This window comes from Myotis yumanensis, unplaced genomic scaffold (assembly GCF_028538775.1).
Source record: "Myotis yumanensis isolate MYYU_CA2020_CCGP unplaced genomic scaffold, mMyoYum1.0.hap1 SCAF_10, whole genome shotgun sequence".
In the NCBI taxonomy this organism is placed as follows: Eukaryota; Metazoa; Chordata; class Mammalia; order Chiroptera; family Vespertilionidae; genus Myotis; species Myotis yumanensis.
Window position 1 is genome coordinate 55897070 of NW_027223761.1, and position 18731 is coordinate 55915800.

Sequence of the window (18731 nt, forward strand, 5' to 3'; positions counted from 1 at the left end):
TCATGGTTCAATTCCTGGTCAGAACACATGCTTGGTTGCAGGCTTGATCCCCAGTAGGAGGCATGCAGGAGGCAGCCCATCAATGATTCTCTCTCATCATTGATGTTTCTCTCTCTCTCTTCTCTCTTCCTCTCTGAAATCAATAAAAATATATATATATATATATATTTTTTTTTAAAAGAATGGTCTTTAAAGTCACTCCCCAGTTTTTGTTAATCCTTACCCAAGGATATTTTTCCATTGATTTTTTTAGAGAGAGTGGAAGCGAAGGGCAGAGACACAGAGAGAGAAACAGCAATGTGAAAGACATACATAGACTGGTTGCCTCCCATATGCACCCCAACCAAGGCTGGGGATCGAGCCTGTAACCAGGGACCCTTCAGTCCGCAGGCCGACACTATCCACTGAGCCAAACTGGCTAGGGCCACTCCCCAGTTTTTATGGTGAAAAAATAAAATAGAATGCCCCCTTAAGAAAAGAGCTTACCATATATATGGATTCCAAAATGTATGCACTTTTATATGTCAATGTTCATAAAATTATGAAGTCTTTCAAGCATGAACAAATTAAGTTTATTAATTTTGTTTTATAAAAAAATATTTTACACAACTGAAAAACCTTAGCATTAAAGCAGTGATGAAAGAGTTGACTGAAAAACTTTGTAGTGAACAAATACTCATTGAGCACCTACTAAGTACCAAGTACTATGCCAGGTCCTAGGTTACAGTTTGGAAGGAAATGACATTCCAATGCAGTAGTAGAGGACCTCTAATCTGGAGTAAGCCTGGGATTATTATGGGAGCAGAGAAACAGTGTCTCCCAGTCGCATGGGCTCAATAGAGATTTCCTGAAGGAGGTGGGATTCTGAAGGTGACGGGGATCCATTGAAGGAAGCCAACAGAGAATATCTAACAGGAGAACGGCCCCATGCTGAGAAGTCTCACCTCTGTGGATCACAGGCTGATGGGTGGGGAAGCTTGAGGAAGGGATGGCTATTAGGAAGCTGCTACAGCAGTTCAGGTGGATTTTGAAGAAGACATGGCTACTGAAAGGAGGAACAAGAGTTATTTTTCAAGGTAGAAAAGACAGAATTTGACAGTTGGAAATGGAAGGGCATGAGGAAAGGGGGGAGTTAAAACCTGAGTTATTTTCAAAGAGCAATTTATTTTTTTAATGTATCTTTATTGTTGAAAGTATTACCGATGTCCCCTTTGTGTGTGTTTTTCCCATTGACCCCCCTCCACTCTGCACCCACCCCTCCTAGACCTTCACCACACTATTGTCTGTGTTAAAGAGTAATGTATGATCATATAATCGTTTAACCAAATTCTTAAACAGCTGAAAAAAATTAGTGGAACTTAGTAGTTTGGAACCCCAGGCTAGCGTCATGACATGAGCCTGTCAAGTTGAGGAAGATGACTCTAGTACACCCACATAAAAGATCATAATCCTCCCTTGACACAATAAACCTGATTTCTAGCCCAGGAGCACTGGGGCCACCATATTCCTCAGAGAATGTCCATCTCAGAGTCAAACTGAGTGAAAGAAATAAAAAGGGTTCTCCATGGTTGGAAAGCTTTGCAGGATTCCCCAAAGCTAATCATCAGAAAAGCGGGGTGGCGGGGAGGGCTCTAAGCCTACCACAGGACAGCTAGCCTCAACAAATGCTTTCAGGCAAGTGATGATTCTAATGTCAACCCCAGTAATTGCTTAATATCAAACCGCTTTTATTGAGCAACTACTATGAACCAGGCATCATGTTCTACTTACACTTGGCCCAGTTTCCTCACCAATAAAACTGGAAATAGTAAGACCTAGTTTCCAGCATAATTGTGGTGTTAAAACTACAAAGATTGCTATGGCAAATTGATAAATGCAAGGAATTATCGCTCTTCACCTTGAGTTTAGCATACACCTTCCTTCCTAATTTGCTGTTTCCATCTCACCACCTCCTCCTCACACATTGTAATCTGTAGCGATGCCAGCTTACCCACAGTTCTCACTATGTCTCCTCACTTCCACCCCATGCCTAGGGTAAGCCCCATTTTTTGCTTCCTTTTTAACACCTGATACTTCCCATTCAGAGAACTCATCAAAAACAGTGATTCAGTAATTATCTCCATGATTATCTTATAATATCTTTATGCCTCATTAGACTCAGATTCCATAAAAGCAAAGATTTATCCATTTTACCTCCCCTAAATTCCTCTGCTTTTCAAGTGAATGAAAACGTTTTCTCAAGCAAGACATTATACCTCTCAAATCCTCAAGTTTTAAAACTACTATTTTAATAAAATGCAGTAAAACAAAAAGAAAAATTATTTCAGTGCCACTTTGTCTGTCCTGAGAGTAACTATGTTCCTGACAACAGGGCCACAGTGAGACAGATGCTGGGTTTCCTTTTGTCATGGCCAGGCCTCAAGGACTCCAGTCACCTCTTACTTGCGAGCACCCCACACACTCCTCCCTCAATAGCTCCATGACTTAGAATCTGTGCTCCTTCTAATCTCCAGCCCTCCCAGTACCCTCATCCCCACCACTTTAATTCTTCTCATCATGATGTATATAATCTATAGGCAATGCATAGCCACCACAGTGATGTCGTGGGAAGATAAACTTAACCTTGGTACATATAAGAGCAGGAGCCAGGTGGTATACCAGCAGAACAGTTCAGGATTTGCTAGTGCTGTCCCTGGGCCAGGGCAGTGAGTGGCAGAAGAGGCATAATCACTATCTGATTTGGAGATTCATGGTGTGTGCAGGTCAAAGAAGAAGGAGAAAAGATGGCCAAGGTTTCAAGTCTAGTGAGTGGGAGAAAGAAGTATAGTTAACACAAACTAGAAAGTCCAGGGTGTGTGGTTTAGTCTAAGCTAAAAATGTCTAGTTTAGACTTACAAATAGCACCCTTTACTATTTATCCTTAAGAGGGGTGATTGTGGATATTGTCTATTTGTATTCCTTTGTTGTTGCATCCTTTTGTACTTTCCAATTTTGCTATGTTGAGCATATATTACTTTATTAATAGAACTCAAATCCTGTTTTTTAATGCAACCTTGCTATTGACATATTGATCTTGCAAGATAAATGAGATATCATAAAAAAAGAGATGCCCAACAGGAAGACAGAACTGTATGTCTGGAGCTCATGAGAAGTCAAGGTCAGATGCACAGTTTTGGAGCTGTCAGCATAGTGTTTAAAGCCATGAGAATGCAGAAGGAGACAGAATTAGAAAGGGCCAGAGAATGAACTTCTGTCTCAAGCTGTCCAGCCTGAAGTCAGTCACAGGGAGTAACCAGTGCTAGGTACAAGCACAGGAAATATCAGACTAGTTAGAGCAGTGGTTCTCAACCTTCTGCCCCTTTAATACAGTTCCTCATGTTGTGACCCAACCATAAAATTATTTTCCTTGCTACTTCATACTGTAATGTTGCTACTGTTATGAATCGTAATGTAAATATCTAATATGCAGGATGGTCTTAGGCGACCCCTGTGAAAGGGTCGTTAGACCGCCAAAGGGGTTGCGACCCACAGGTTGAGAACCGCTGAGTTAGAGCTTGTCCTGCCTACTCAGGTTTAATCTCAGAGATTTGGCTGGGTGTGGTGTGGCCAGAACCCTCTCTGTGCCACCAGAGTATTTTGGAGTTACCTATATCGATACCCTTCACTCACAATTACAGTGACTTGCTTTGGGCCATCATGGCCACTAAAACTGTGAACTTTTTGAAGCCAGGAATCAAGTCTTGTTCAATTCTTTATCCTACTTTGTCTTCCCCTCACCCAGCACAGTGCTCAACACATAACCAGGCATTTAATATGCAAATCTGCTGAAGAAAACAACCACACACATAAGAGTTGCTCCTCTCCATCCCCTCCTTCCCTCAAAGGACTTAGCTTTCCTTGGTCAGTCTGCTATGCGCTCTCCTGCCTCAACTAGTTCTCTACATTCTAGATGAGGGGACAAGTCCCACATGCCCAGTGCTCACGTGTTCTAATGACTGTCCTGCAAGAAGCCCTGCAGTGCTTTCACACACATCCCTGCCCCTACTTTGAAAGTTCACCCTTTTGCTCAGTGTACATATTATCCACCTGTAAGCACAGAGCCTTTTAGTCTACACGGTAATTAGAAAATCTACCAGTAGCCAGGCAGTAAACTGCCCAGCAGAGAGCAGCCCCAATTAGATATGCTTTTGTGTGTGTGTGTGTGTGTGTATGTGTGTGTGTGTGTGTGTGTGTGTGTGTGTTTTTGACATAGAGGTTCCAAATGTAGCTCTTTCTACATTTCTAGGTTATATTGATATTTCAGATCCTTCTTCTAAAACTCCTTGGAGAATCACAGTATTTTGAAATAGATACTGAAAAGATGGTCAAGCCCAAACCCACATTATAACCTCTAAAACAACACACCACTCTGACCCACAGAATCTCAGGGCCTCCGGTGTGGGGAGTCCCAGCTCTAAGTCCAGGCTGCGTCCCTCGCTCACTCTGCCTGGTGGACAGGTAATGTCCTCCAAAGCTTCTCATCACTCATCACTCGGCCTAGGCTGGGAAAGTTAGTAAAGAGCTGCCCTGCAGGAAAAGGTTTTTCTTATAAGTTGGATCCTGTTTTAAATATGTAAAGGCCTTGATTATTGAGTCTTGCGGTGAAATGTTGACATAGTGAAGAACTGTGCTCTAAATAATCTACCAACTTAATTCATTTCCCACAACACTGGTTAAATCTACAATTGGGTTTTCTGCTGTTCCTGTTCTTCTCGGCCACTTGCTAACTCGTGTGACCTTGGGCAAGTCCTTTGCCTTTCTGACTCTTAATCTTCTCTAATACAAAACAGATTTAACACACCTGCTCTGCCTACACCCTCAGGGATGCTGGGAAGAACAAGCTGGAAAATGCAGGTAAAAGCAGTTTGTAATAACAATTAAAATAAGAGTAATAGCTAACATTTATTCAGCATTTATTTTGTGTCAGGCACAGCTTCCCATGAATTAATTCACTTCATTCCTTTAACAAATCTAAGATGCAGATTTTGCTATTATCCCCGAGACATAGAAGCCAAGTAACCTGCACAAATTACTTGGAATAAGAAGTTGAAATAAGTGACCACACACTACCTGAACATAGTAGAATATATTAAAACTGATACAGATGGCCAGAGATAGCATAGTACAAATATGATATTACAGAAAAATCAAACAAGCGCCATTTTATAGATGTGGCAACTCAGGTCCAGCCACGTTTTGTGGCTTGCCCACTGTCAAGTATTATATATTTAACATATCTATGATTTAGAACATGTATAAGTATTCCTTTTTTAAGTTGTGGGAAGTAGAGCAAAGCAGTTAGGAACCTGGGTGCTGGATTCAATGCCAAGTTTTTAAATTCCAGCATGACCATTTAAAGAGCTATTTTACTGGGAAGTTAAAAATTAAACATGTGTGGACAACTATAAGAATAAGTCCTTAAGAAATGCTAGCTGCTATCCCTCTGCCCCAATCCCTACAGCTAGGCCCCAAAGCACGTCAAGAGCTCTAGAGAAAATTGCACAGTTCTCTTTGAAAGTGCTAATAGCATTAAGATTTGGAGAGGAGAAGGAAAGAAAGAGTTCAAGTGTGAACTTTCTGTTTACTGTTTTTCTGATAAATCTCTAAAAAGAATAAAACCTAAAATTAAGAATCAAATCTTCATAAACACATTTTCATTCCATTTCCTGCCACCGTCTGCACAGGGGTACTGAATAATATCCAGAAGCCCATTAGAAATGGGAGGCAAAAGGAAAGCTAACCCATCTACAGAAGAAGCAAGTCCTTAAGAGGGGAAGAGGGCATAACGCCCGTGGCCCACCTGTACACCAGGCACTCACAGGCCTATGGCCGTAAACAGCATGGTTGATTGCGAGACAGACAGAACTGGGTCAACTCCAGCTCTGCCACTGATTGCTGTGTAGCCTTGGGCACAGTGACTCAATTTTTCTCTCTAGCAAGAGCTTCTGAACCCACAGCTGGCCCAGCTGCTCCTCTAGGGTGGGATCCCTGGGAGTCTCCTATGGGGTTTGTGGGATTTATCCCATTGGTTTCAAGGCCAAGTTCACACGCCCTGAAAGGTACTTCCTGGAGTCTTTCGGGATCAGACTGGCCAGTCGAAGGGGCCACAAGGGAGATACTACGGGAATATGTTGGACAAATAGGACCCCACTTGGCATTGAACCAAATGAATATCAAGACTGTAACTGAGCTAAGATTCCCTCGATAGCAAGTTGACCTGACATCCCATTAGGACAAGGCAGGTCTCTCTCTCATCCACACCCCCAACCCTCTCTAAGCAAGGCCCACCAGCCTTCACTACCTGTTCTTTCCAGGTACACACCAGAGTTGAGGCCAAAGGAGAAATATAAGCATTGCTATGTTTGAAGGGTGAGGCTGTGATTTGAAGGTACTGTACCAGTAAAGTACACTTAGCTAACTGGAGTCTGGGTAGGCAGCTGAGGCTGGATTTCATGAATTCATCCCTCACAGGGCTACTTATGAGGCCTAAAACATGTTAGTACTATGCCCCAGACATCCCTTCCCACAATGGCCCAATTTCCCCAACCAGCTTTGCCTGTTGCCCAACTTCTAACTCAGCCTACAGGGCTTTAAGGATGGAGGCTGCCAAGAACAGGTTACTGTAGAACATCAGCTCTGGGACAAGAAGCTTGCCTACTGAGATGCTGCACGCACACCACTGTTTTGTAGAAGTGACTTTCCAAGGCTTCTCAGATTTCTTACCTACCTCAGCTCCTGTGACTGTGGTCTCTACACACCCTTAGTCCAGAACCAAGGCTGGGGAGGCATTTCTAAGCTTGGGAGTTGAACTGCTCATGATACTATGTTGTAATATGGACAAAGGTGAACATGGTGCTGGGTGTTTTGGAACAGATTATATGGACTATAATCCAGGAACATAATTTAATCAGCACATTTACATCGTGTTTCTTGCCGAGCATTTTTATATATGTTTAAAAATAAAATGCCTGGCCAGTATGGCTCAGTGGTTGAGCATTGACCTATGAACCAGGAGGTCATGGTTCCATTCCTGGTCAGGGCACATGCCCAGGGTTGTGGACTTGATCCCCAGTAGCGGGCATGCAGGTGGCAGCTGATCAATGATTCTTATCATTGATGTTCCTAGCTCTCCCTCTCCCTTTCTCTTTGAAATCAATAAAAATAAAAAGGCAGCTACTGTAACAATAATCCTTGTAGTTCCCCTAGATAGAAGGTACTGTCTAGCACAGCCGTGGGCAAACTATGGCCTGCGGGCCGGATGCGGCCCGTTTGAAATGAATAAAACTAAAAAAAAAAAGACCGTACCCCTTTATGTAATGATGTTTACTTTGAATTTATATTAGTTCACACAAACACTCCATCCATGCTTTTGTTCCGGCCCTCCGGTCCAGTTTAAGAACCCATTGTGGCCCTCGAGTCAAAAAGTTTGCCCACCCCTGGTCTAGCATCTTTAGCTAGCATTCATTAATTGCTCACCTCTCATTGGTTGGGAGAAAGTATTTCGCCTATTTAAGATAAGGAAACAGACCAGTAGGTTAGAGAACTCGCCTAAAATCACCCACAACATATGGGATAAAACAGGGATTCAGACAGAGGCAGCTTGACTCTGGAATTTAGGCTCTTTCTTTCTTCCCTGCCAGGGGAGGACACTGAGACCCATGGGCATTCTATAACATGCTGGGGTCACATCCTTACTTACACTAAATAATTATGGCAACAGTTTCTTTCAAACAGGAAGCTAATTCTAAACCTGAACCCCGGGCTCTTCCAGCTCATCCAAAAGAGTTTTCAGACACAAAAATGCAACAACAAAAGTGCTCGACTCATAGTGGATTTTCTGGATGAAAAGCCCAATCAGATAGTGGCTGATGACATCTTCCGGTCTCTGATAACCCCTGTGCCGCGAAAGCTGCTGAAGATGACTCTAAATGCACGAATCTGTCTCCATGCCAACAGTGTTTCGTAAGAATTTATCATAAGACCTGGCAGCTGATGATTAAAGAGGCACTGGAGTCCCAAAGAATCAGAAATGCCCTTTCGAAAAGGTTCCACATTTGTTCTTGCTTCAAGCCATGATAAAGTGTTTCCAGTCGAATGCACCAGCTAAAATGAACCTATTTTCTGAAAGAGAAGCAGCTAGTTCCGTCCAGCACCTCAAGAGGATCTTGGTGCCACAGACCATAAAACAGTCAGAGGTGAAGTGGGACTGTTTGAAGTAAAACAGTCAGAGATGAAGTGGGATTGAAGAGATTCACCCAGAATCCCAGAGGACCTTAAAACCTTCTGAGCACCATTTGTGGAATCTAAGTAACAAAATAAACTGATGAACCGAGTGGATCCAGAGACATGGTAGCATAGAATAGAGTGCGGTATATCAGAGGGAAGCCGGGGGAGGGTGGGTGGGTGGGAGGTAATCAACCAGGGACCTTGTATGCATATGGCCCATGGACACAGATGGCCCATGGCCCATGGACACAGATGAGGCCATGCATATATGGGGTGGTAAGGGCCTGGAGCGGGGTGCGGGCTGGAGGAGGTCAATGGAGGAGAAAGGGGGACATCTGTAATACTTTCAACAATAAGAATGATTTAATAAATAAATAAATAAATTAATTAATTAATTAAATTTAAAAAAAAACTTCTGAGTAGGAAGATTCCTGAGCTGTCTGTCATTGCCCAACCCCTTTCCACTGAGCAGGGACGCACTGAGCTGCAGGGACTTGTCTGAAGTTACTGAGTGGCACAGCCAGGACCGGTAATGAGGGGCTGTCCAGGGCCAGGTTGCAAACAGCCTCAGTCCAGGCACTCACTCTTGGAGTAGACACTTTGCATCGTCACACTCCACTGTGCCTAACTCCTGGTACAAACTCTTGGAATCAAATTCTGATTTCAAACACTATAAGGAAACTTCTCATTTTCCCAGGTTTCTCAATGAAAATTTTAGGACCAAATCAAGAAATCGTATGGTGAATGTCATAAACCCTTGGACCAAAGTGCCCCTAAAATATCTACACAATCTCCTTTTGAGAGATGACAGATATAGAGATGGCGTGTGGGTGCAGGGGAGAGAAATAATACTGTAACTCTGTAAGTCTGTGGCTTACTCAAAGCAGACAACCTCACACTCGCTTGACTGAGGGGAGAAGAGAGGAGAAGAAAGTTGGAATAAAGTGAGCGGCTCCTCTAGCCGGGAATTCCCTGGGTTCCCGCTGTGAACCGGTCTAGGCTAGGGGCTTCCCCTGGGCTGGCCAAGGAAGGCGGGCATGGCACTCAGGGTCGCGTCACCAGCAGGACTGCCGGAGCCCAAAGCCCGGAAAATGAGCTGGAGGCCAAGAACCGAATGCAACTCCAGATAGTCCCCCTCTGCGTCCGGAGAGGCCTGCGCAGGGCAGAAGGCTCCCGGGAGCGGGTGTGGGAGGGAGTTACAGCAACGGCTCCACGCGCCGGAGAACGCGCTGCAAGTTTCAGCGACAGCGAGAAACTTTTCTGTTTTCTTTGAAACCAACTTTCCAACCCACCAGGAAGAGTCTCTTTTGGCCGCGCAGCGCCCCCGGAGACCTGGCTCTCCCCCTTGGCCGCCACCCTGCTGCTGGGGGCTGGGAACCGGCTGCGAGGCGCCCCCGCCCGCCCAGGACCCCCTTCCCGGGTTCTCACCTGCGATGTCCCAGAGCTGCAGGCGCACCACGGTGTCCGGGTCCCAGTGCAGCACCTTGAGCGCGAAGTCCACGCCGATGGTGGCCCGGTAGTGCGAGGAGAAGTTCTGGTGCACGTAGCGCTTAATGATGCTGGTCTTGCCCACGCCCAGGTCGCCGATTACCAGCAGCTTGTACAGGTGCTCCTTGTTCGCCGCCTGCATCCTGGCTGCCCGCCCGTGCTGTGCCGAGCCTGCCTGGCGGGGAGCGCAGCGGGGCCTAGGCTGGAGAGAGACTCGTGGAGCCGAGCGCAGGGAGGGCAGGCGGCGGGCGGGGCGGGGCGGGGCGGGGGCGGGACTCCTCTCCCGCCTCCCGGAGAAACGCCCAGACCCGCGCAGGGGTTAATCCTCCTTTCTACTCGCCACCGCCTTAGGAGTGCATGCAGGAGGAGCTCAGGACTGGAAAGTTGGGGGTTCCGTGTTAATGCCTCTTGCAGGGGTAATGCATACAGCGCTGCACAGTTTCCAAAGAGTTTTTCGCGCCTGTGATCCTGGCCATAAAGCTGTGAGGGGCGGATTTTATTCCCCATGTATGCCTGCCAGAAAACTGAGTGTCAAAACAGTTATGTGAATGGCAGGAGATGACAGTGACAAGCCTGGCTGAAGACGGGTGCCACCCTCCCACATTGTAGAGAGAACCTGGAAGAAGAGACTGTGTATTATATGCTTTCAAGAGGCAGGATTTGTGCAGGTCCTCCATGCCCTGGCTTTCGAGGCAGTGACCTTGGGCAAGTCATTGGAGCTGCCCCAGCCTCCTTCTGTGGTGAGATGGTAATGGTGAAGCAAACCTAACAGCCGCCTTGGATTGTGAACACAGAGCGGTTTCACACCTATTCGACTGTTTATAGTCCAACCCGGAGCACAATTGGGCTGAAACATTGAGGCTGGACACTTCAGCTTTGAGTTTCATTGACAGACTGTTTCACTGAAGTTTCATTAAACAACTGGTCAGATTATTTTGAGTGATAATAGCAGCATTTATTCAGCACTTGCTATGGGCCGGTTTTTATACATATGTCACTTAATCACCCCAGCAGCCTTAAAAATAGAAACCATTATTTTACAAAGGAGGAAACCAAGGCTTTTAAAGTAATGTTCCCCGGGAAAAGAGGTAGTGAGGAAAAAGCCAAATTCTTTTGGTGTCAAAAAGTTTTGGGGTTTTTGTTTAGTTTTGTTTTCATTCATTCTTTTAACCAATCTATGTTTGTGCTTGGGATGATACAGATTCCACGTCTCAAAAACTTCACCTTCTGTGGGTGGAGACAGACAAAAATAAATAAGTACAATTTTTAATATATTAGTTGGTGATAAAGTAGGGAAGGGGATCAGGAGAGTTGGGGTGGGGTTGGCCTTTTAGACAGGGGGGCCAGGGAAGGTGGCGGTTCAGTAAAAACCTGAAGTTGGTGAGGAAGTGGCACGGGGATCCAGGGGATGAGCATGCTCTACCAAAATGAGTCACTTTGTGCCTGAACCTTCTGGGGAAATGAGCAATGCCCACATTATCTCATTTCATCTTTCCAATTGTCTTATGAAGTGGAGTATGTTGTTCAGTCTATAGATGAAGAAGCCAAGACAGGGAGCCGCTTTCCCAAGGCCCCACAAGTGCTAGAACTGGGATTTCAACCCAGGCCTGTGTGAAACCAAGAATGGAAGGTTTGCAACGCCCTTGCCTTCTGTCTTCCTCTGACATTTAGCCCTCCACAAAAGCTGAGGGCTGCCCTAGGTGCCTGACCTGCACAAATCACATCAGCTCTTTGAGCCTCAGTTTCCATATCAACAAAACAAGGCTAATATCTATCTGCCTGAGCGAGTTGTTGAGAAGACTAGAGAAAATATAATACAGCATTGAGCCTAGAGTAGGTGCTCAATAATTGGTAGCTATTCCTATCAAATGAGGGACATGCTTTTTATACCATGTTCTCTGACATACGCACTGTGGACAGGCACTATATCGTATCATCTGTCTTCTCAGAGGGTAACTCAGAAGCTTCGTTCATAATGGGCACTCAGTGAAGGTGTATAGAGTTGCACTGGTTTGTGTTTATTGATACTGAGATAGGTAGTTATTACTCCTTGGTTTCCACCCACACAGGGACACACCAGGCAGATTCTGTCTAACAAGTGAGCCAAGTATTCTTCCTACCTGCTGACATATTGGCCAACACGGTAGCTTTGCTTGGCAGGGAGGGCAATTCACAAACCTGAGGTGCTGTAGCCATTCTCAGAGCCTACAAAATCAGGGATGACGACAAAATAAGACTCTTGCCCGATCCAAAATCCTAAGTTCTGTAGATCTGAAAGACAAGCCTGGTCTGGGCAAGGAGGGAATGGTGATAGAAACAAGGAGGGGGTGAAAGTTTGAGACATAACGTGAGCCAGCCCTCAAATGTTATGCCTGACCCAACTTTTTCACAGGCCACAGCCTGTTTTCCCAGTGGCTTCGGCTGAGTCATCCTCAGGCTCACCTGATCTCTTCTGATCAGGAGGATGTTGGAGCATCAGATGTTTAGATTTATTACGTGGGACAGGCAGGCCAAGATTCAGGTTTTCTGGGACCTGAAGTTTATAAAATTAGGGGGAAGGAGACTCTTTAAGCAAAAGAATACAAAACTGCACTGGACAGGTAGCTCAGTCAGAGCACTGTTCCCATATGCCAAGATTGTGGGTTCGATCCCCAGTCAGGGCACATACAAGAATCAGCCAATGAATGCATAAATAAGTGGGACAACTAATCTCTCTCTCTCTCTCTCTCTCTCTCTCTCTCTCAAATCAATAAATTTTTTAAAAGAATACAAAAATGAAGAAATGGTTCCTGAAGTTTCAGCTCACTGCTTCCCTGGGGACAGGAGATCCCGGTCAGGGGCAGCAAGGGTGACCCCGGTGAGCAAGCTCCCTGGCCAGCAGGAAGTCTGTGCAGTTGGTTTCCAGAGTCATGCATTTAGGTCTCATGACAATTCTTCACAGTGGGAAGAAATTACTCTCGGTTTGTACTTTTAAAATCTTTTAGACTTCCGTGGCTTGGTGAGCACCCAGGGTAGCCATTCAGTGAAATCTTTGTAAAGGTCACTCAAGATCTCTGAACCTGAAAGTCCTCAGGTGAAATGAGGGAACTGGGTCACAAGATCTCTGGGGAGTATTTTCAACTAGGATGTCAGAATTTTGGCTCTTCTAGACACCCTCTGGAAGGAGGGACACCCCGCTCGTTCTAATCAATCCCCTCCCCCCCCCCCATGGCACCATTACCCATGAGGTGAAACTTTCTGTCCTGAGCTCCACCTGCCCCCCTTTGGGAGATGTGGGAGAAAGGCTGTGAAAGGACCATTTTAAGCAAGCATCGTACCATCGTTCTCTTCTGGTCCCATGGATCTGTTCTCTCCTCAGCTGTTGCACCTTTTTCCCAGGAGAAGGGCTCTCCAAGTACATTCTTCACCCAGAGGGCAAGCCTTTCTGTGCTCCCTGGCCTTGCTTTGACCTTTTTTCCTTCTCAGAATTGGGCTGAAGATAGGAAGCTGCGCAGCTGGAGACAGAATAGAAACTAGATTCAGGCCGGAGCTGTCAAGACGAAAGGACATTAGCAAACAGGTAGATCATCTTTCCTCCTTGCTCCCTCTACCCCCACATGACAAGGCTTCCCAAGAAGCCATCTGTCCCATCCTGTGAAACCGTCTGCTTCAGACTCCTCAAGCGGATGCCTGGCTTTACCCTGACAAGCCGCCCTCCCTCCTTCCTTAGTGAATGGCTGGGGTTTTGCCATGTGGCTCCTCCTCCCAGCAGCCACACTGCTGTTACAACAGTAACCCTCAGAGCATCTCTGATGATGTTTTGACAATCTTTCTGCCCCCAAATGGATACACCACAGCACACCCTCTCCTGAAGAAGAGGCATGCAGATGACTCGAGTCTGCAAAAGGTGTGTAAGACCACAAAGTGCTCAAACTTCAAGCGTGGAATGGCATTCCAGAAGGAACAGTCACTGTCCAATGTGGGTACATATTCCTGCCCGTACAAATGATTGGGAATTGCTTTGTAAACATAAACATGAAACCCTCACATTTCCTGCCCAGGGCTGCTGTATTAGATGAGTCCCTATGACTTTACCTCACGTGCTTTCACCAATAAGAGCACCATAGGGAGAAAGTCATTAGCTTATGTGGCTCTTAATTATTGCTCTGAAGACGTACTTTAATGGCTCTAAGATAGGGCGCCAAAGAGTCTGTTGTAGGAAACGAAGGTCATTTTTCTTAGATCAAGGCAAAGATTATATCTTCAAAGAGATGGGCTTTGCTCTGAAAAGGGCCTGTAAGGAATGACCACAGCATTTATCAGACAAACAGGGACTCTTGAGAGTGAAAGGGGGCTCTATTAATAATTACACCAAACCACAGGAGCAAGCCAGAGCTTCCACAGGATGTGTATTCCTGAAGCAGACCGGCCTCTCCAATGAGAGCTACAACTAAGAGTGGCATTTGAAAAATCTCCTAAATCACCGTTTTAATAAATAGGCCTGCCAAGCTCAGGCTGCGGCTCACTTCTCTGTCGTCTTCAAAGAGTTCCCCTTTTATCTAGCAGGCTTGTCTGAAGCCTGTGCTAACTTGCAGTGGGAGTTACATGCAGTATTAATTCAGAGCTGCAGCAGTCGTCTGGAGGTAGGCAACACTTTTTAGATTATTTCGAGTGAGGCCAAGGTAGCTTCCGTATGGGAAGTGCTTGAAATGAACACATTTCAGCCCACAAAAATTTTGACGTTGGATTTTTCCCCCCCAGAAAAAGAAACTATAATGGGTTATTTACTGATTATCATGCAGGTGAGTTTCTGAACCCACTGTTAGTCTGGACCAAGAAAATTAGATTATGCCCTAAACCTTTTTCGGCAGATTTATTACCGATTAAAATTATGTGCCATAGCTGCACACATTAGACTTGCATTAAATCGACATGGCTGAGTTGGGACTCATTTTCCTCCTAACCCAACCACAGGGATGAGTACAAATGAGCTACCAAACTGTCATTTGAGAAGAGCATTGAAGCAAAATGATTCTATATGAACTCAGAGTTTCAACTTCCTTGTATTGGGTACCTATAATGGGCCGCGCCCTTTATCTTGGTTAATTTATTTAACCCTCATAACCACCCTGTTAGTAGGTACCCCTTATTTTTATAAGGAGGAGAATGGGGCTCAAAGAATTTAAATAATTTGCCTGAAGTGACAGAACAAAAACTGTAATTCTAATTCCTAACTGCATGCTTTGTCCCCTATACCACACTCCTTTAGCATGTAAAATCCAGGTTCAGTGTTATTTCTGTGACACTACTACATATTCAGGCTGTAAAGAAAAAGGGTTGATTCTGATTCTATTTTACAAAGTCCTAAGTATGTAGGGAAACATCCACTAAAAGAGGAAACCAAAAATCTATGATTCAAAGGTAAAAGGGTTATATACCACACTCACTCAACAACTCAGCAAAAGGCAACAAACGCAGCACATGCCTCTTCTATGGGAGTGACCTTGCCCACATATGCAGAGAGCATAAGCCAAGGGGTCCACCTCTGCTGCTCTCCAAGAAGGCCATAGCTGAATAATACTGAGGTGCTCCTGTGAATGAGCCCCTCGTCCATGACAGGTGGGGACACAGGGACTGGTCTAGCTCAGAGGATAACTTAAGAAAATTACTGACAGACCATTTAGGGCATCAATCAAGAAACATTTATACGCAAAGCACTCTGACAGAATTTTTTTTTTCAGGAGTAGGGTCAGAAGTGGGGTCTCGGATTTATGTACAAGAATGTGTAAGAGATAAGCCCCTACCATCAAAATGTTTGCATTCTGGTTGCGGAGTCAGTCAGCATGTACATACATGGCCCTCCCACTCTCCCTCCTCCTTCCCCTCTACTTCCTAAGAGATCCCTTCACTGCTCCCTTCCCTTCTCTGCCCACTGCTAACTGTGCCAGTCTCCATCCTGGGGACTCTGGCGTCCCCTGCATGAGCTCATCCACTCCTGTGGCAACAGAGCAAACCGGGCCAGAGAGTAAACTCTGGAAATCAGGCGGGGGCTTATTTGATTTCACATTGGAGTTTCACCGCTAACCTGTGATAAGACCTTAGTAAAGTAATTTAACTTCTGTAAGCCTGTCTACTCACATGCAAAATGAGGATAATAATTTCTACCTCTTAAAGTTGTCAGGAAGCCTAAATGACGTAATGCAGTGAAGTGCTTATTAGCATCGCGTTGGGCCCAGGATGTGCACTGAAAAGAAAATGTTAAGCTATCCAATGTCTGCTGAATATGTTTATATCTGCATTAAAACCCCAACCTTACCCCTGAGCTCCATACCCTTGTTCCAACCGCCTTTGGGGCATGTCTGGCAGACATTTCAAGTGCAAAGTGTGCAAAACCGAATTCATTATCTACCCTAACAGGCTTGTTCCTTTTCCTGTACTCCTGGTTTTAGTCAGTGGTTGCACCCTCACCAGAGTCTACAGGCCTAAGAACAAGCTCACACGTGACTCCTCCCTCTTAGCACCCACCCATCCCATCAGCCCGAGTCCTCTGATCCCATCTCAGATACATTCCTGAGCGTGTGTCCTCTACTCCACGAAAGTACTACTAGACCACAGAGGTGAATATCTACTCAATAGTATTGCGGGCAAAGAACTTTTAAGCATTATGAAAAAGGCAAAAATCATAAAAAGAAAAACATTTTAAATGTATGTATATAAATCATCAGAAGCCAAACAAATGGTAAATGTAAACTGGGGGGAAATTTGCCACATTCAAGACAGGCATAAAGGAAATATACCTTACATATAAAAAGGTTTTATAAATTATTTTAAAACATCCAAATAGATAGAGTCACGGGGATATGAGTAAACAACTGACCACACAGAAAAATAAAATTGCTAATAATAATGTGAAAAAAATATTTTCATTAGTAATAGAAGTAGGATAATTGTTTTAATACTAAAAATACCCACTACTGACAAAGATTCGAAGAAATAGACGATCATAGGACCCTGGTGAGACTATAATTTAAGAAAAAGCTGTGGGAGGGGAAAGGCTGCATGGAAAACTCTTAAAAATGCATGTGCCTTTGACCTAACAATTCCACTTGTAGAAATTTATGATAATAAAACTATTAGAGAGAGAGGTTTGTACACATTTAACTTCAGGAACATATATAACAGTGTTGCTTATCATTGTAAAAAAAGAGGAACTTCTTAAATATGTTAAATATAATAATGCTATAAATATGTAATGGCACATTATACAACCTTTATAAATAATGTTAAAGAAGAATATTGAATGACCTGAAAAGATGTTCAAAATTCTTTTTTACAATATTTAAAAACCGAAAAAAAATTATAAAATATTCTAACACCCAGTTTGGCATGCATATCATGTTATATGTAATTTTCACTTTATATATGTATATGTACTATTTGTATATAGATATGTATATTCACACAAATGTATAGAAAATTATATACCAATGAGAGGCCTGTGCCCTCTCACAGTCCAGGAGCCCTCGGGGGGTGTCGGATTACCACGGAGGTGGGAGAGGCTCCCACCACTGCCACTGTGCTCACCAGCCATAAGCCTGGCTTCTGGCTGAGTGGTGCTCCCCCTGTGGGAGCACACTGACCACCAGGCTCCTGCATTGAGCGTCTGTCACCTGGGGGTCAGTGCACATCATAGCGACTAGTTGGTCTGCCATTCGGCCAATTTGCATATAGGATATGTTATCAGAGACTCTCTATGGTGAGGTTACTGCTTTACTGTATTACATTTCTTTCTACTTTTATATTTTTTCCCTCTTATTTTTACAGGGAATGTTATTGATTTAAACAGAATAAAACAATTTCCTTTTAAAAAATGGATTGGCACCTAGTGGGTCTTGGACGAGGATTCCCAGCAGTTTGGGCTCCAGGTTTCAGGGATCAGCACCGACGTGGCTTTTCTAGGCCTCTCCACCACATACGCAATATCACGGTTTCAGCTTTCAGTATTTTTCACCCAAACTTTCAGGTCCTGATTCCACTGATCTTATCAGTGCTGGGATGTTTGTCCTCCCAAGGGAACCAACACCATCTCATTGGTGGCAGAGTCAGGCTGACGCTTCAGAACACCATACAGGTCCCCACACTGTCCCAGAGCAGCTGTCACGGCAGCCCAGGCCTAGGTCACAAGGTGCTGGCAGGAACCTTCCCCCCAGTGCCGTGTGCCTGAAAGGACACTTACTCTTTCCTTCAAAGACGTGGTGTTCCCAAACTGTGATACCATCTTTGTCTCCTTCCTGCCCTACTTTTCCTCTCTGACACCAATTTGCTCATTCATTCCTCCCCTTAATGCTCCTAGTGACAACCATTGCTGAGTTTTTGCAGATGCTTCCTCCATTTGATGAAACAATTCTTCAACCAGACCTTTTCTATTGACTCATCCAAGATGAGGTCCTCCGGTAATCCAATCTGGGCCTGTGGTGTGGATGCACGCTTCTCTCAGCTGTTCTGGGATAAAGCTGTTCTGGGATAAAGTCATCTCCAATGAGCACACTTGGCTTTGCGGACATGAGCTCCTTTGAGAGTGAAAGAGGTGAATCAGCTGAATCACTCCTGAGTCATCCGTGGTATCTTAGTTTACTTTATGTTATGTATTTTTTGTAATACAAGGTTTTACAGTTTGTTGATTCTTCTCCACTTAGGAAAACCTTACATGTCTAGGAGCTTTTCTTGAACCATTTTTAAAGCAGCTCTCTCGGAGAGTAACCATCAGACAAGCAAGTTCCTGAAGCTTCCTCATCTCCAACCCCTTTGGGGTTGGGGCCTCTCAAATCCATGGCCCAGTCTCCCAGCTCCTGGTATGTGAGGCTGGCATTCTTTCCTGCTGGTACAGACTGCTGAGGCTCAGCCTGGGGGATTAGACAGCCCCTTGCCCTCCAGAGAAATGGGCCAAATAAATAATAATTGAAGATGAAACGGATTTTCACGGTTTCAACTAAGGCTAA

At 44.7% G+C, this 18731-nt stretch overlaps 1 protein-coding gene across 2 annotated transcripts in view; it reads right to left on the reverse strand.

The window, feature by feature from the left end:
- The window catches only part of RAB38 (RAB38, member RAS oncogene family), a 53732-nt gene extending 40485 nt beyond the window's left edge, over positions 1–13247 (reverse strand). The window contains exons 1-2 of one of the 2 annotated variants that reach the window (XM_070425825.1): positions 13071–13247; positions 9694–9955 (exon numbers count right to left, since the gene is read on the reverse strand). In XM_070425825.1, coding sequence (XP_070281926.1) covers positions 9694–9955; positions 13071–13073 — 265 coding nt within the window. In that variant the 5' untranslated portion in view covers positions 13074–13247. Of the gene's footprint in view, positions 1–9693; positions 11473–13070 lie in introns of those variants that run through there. The other variant, XM_070425826.1, reaches the window with a different exon arrangement.
- Positions 13248–18731: the final 5484 nt, after the last annotated feature.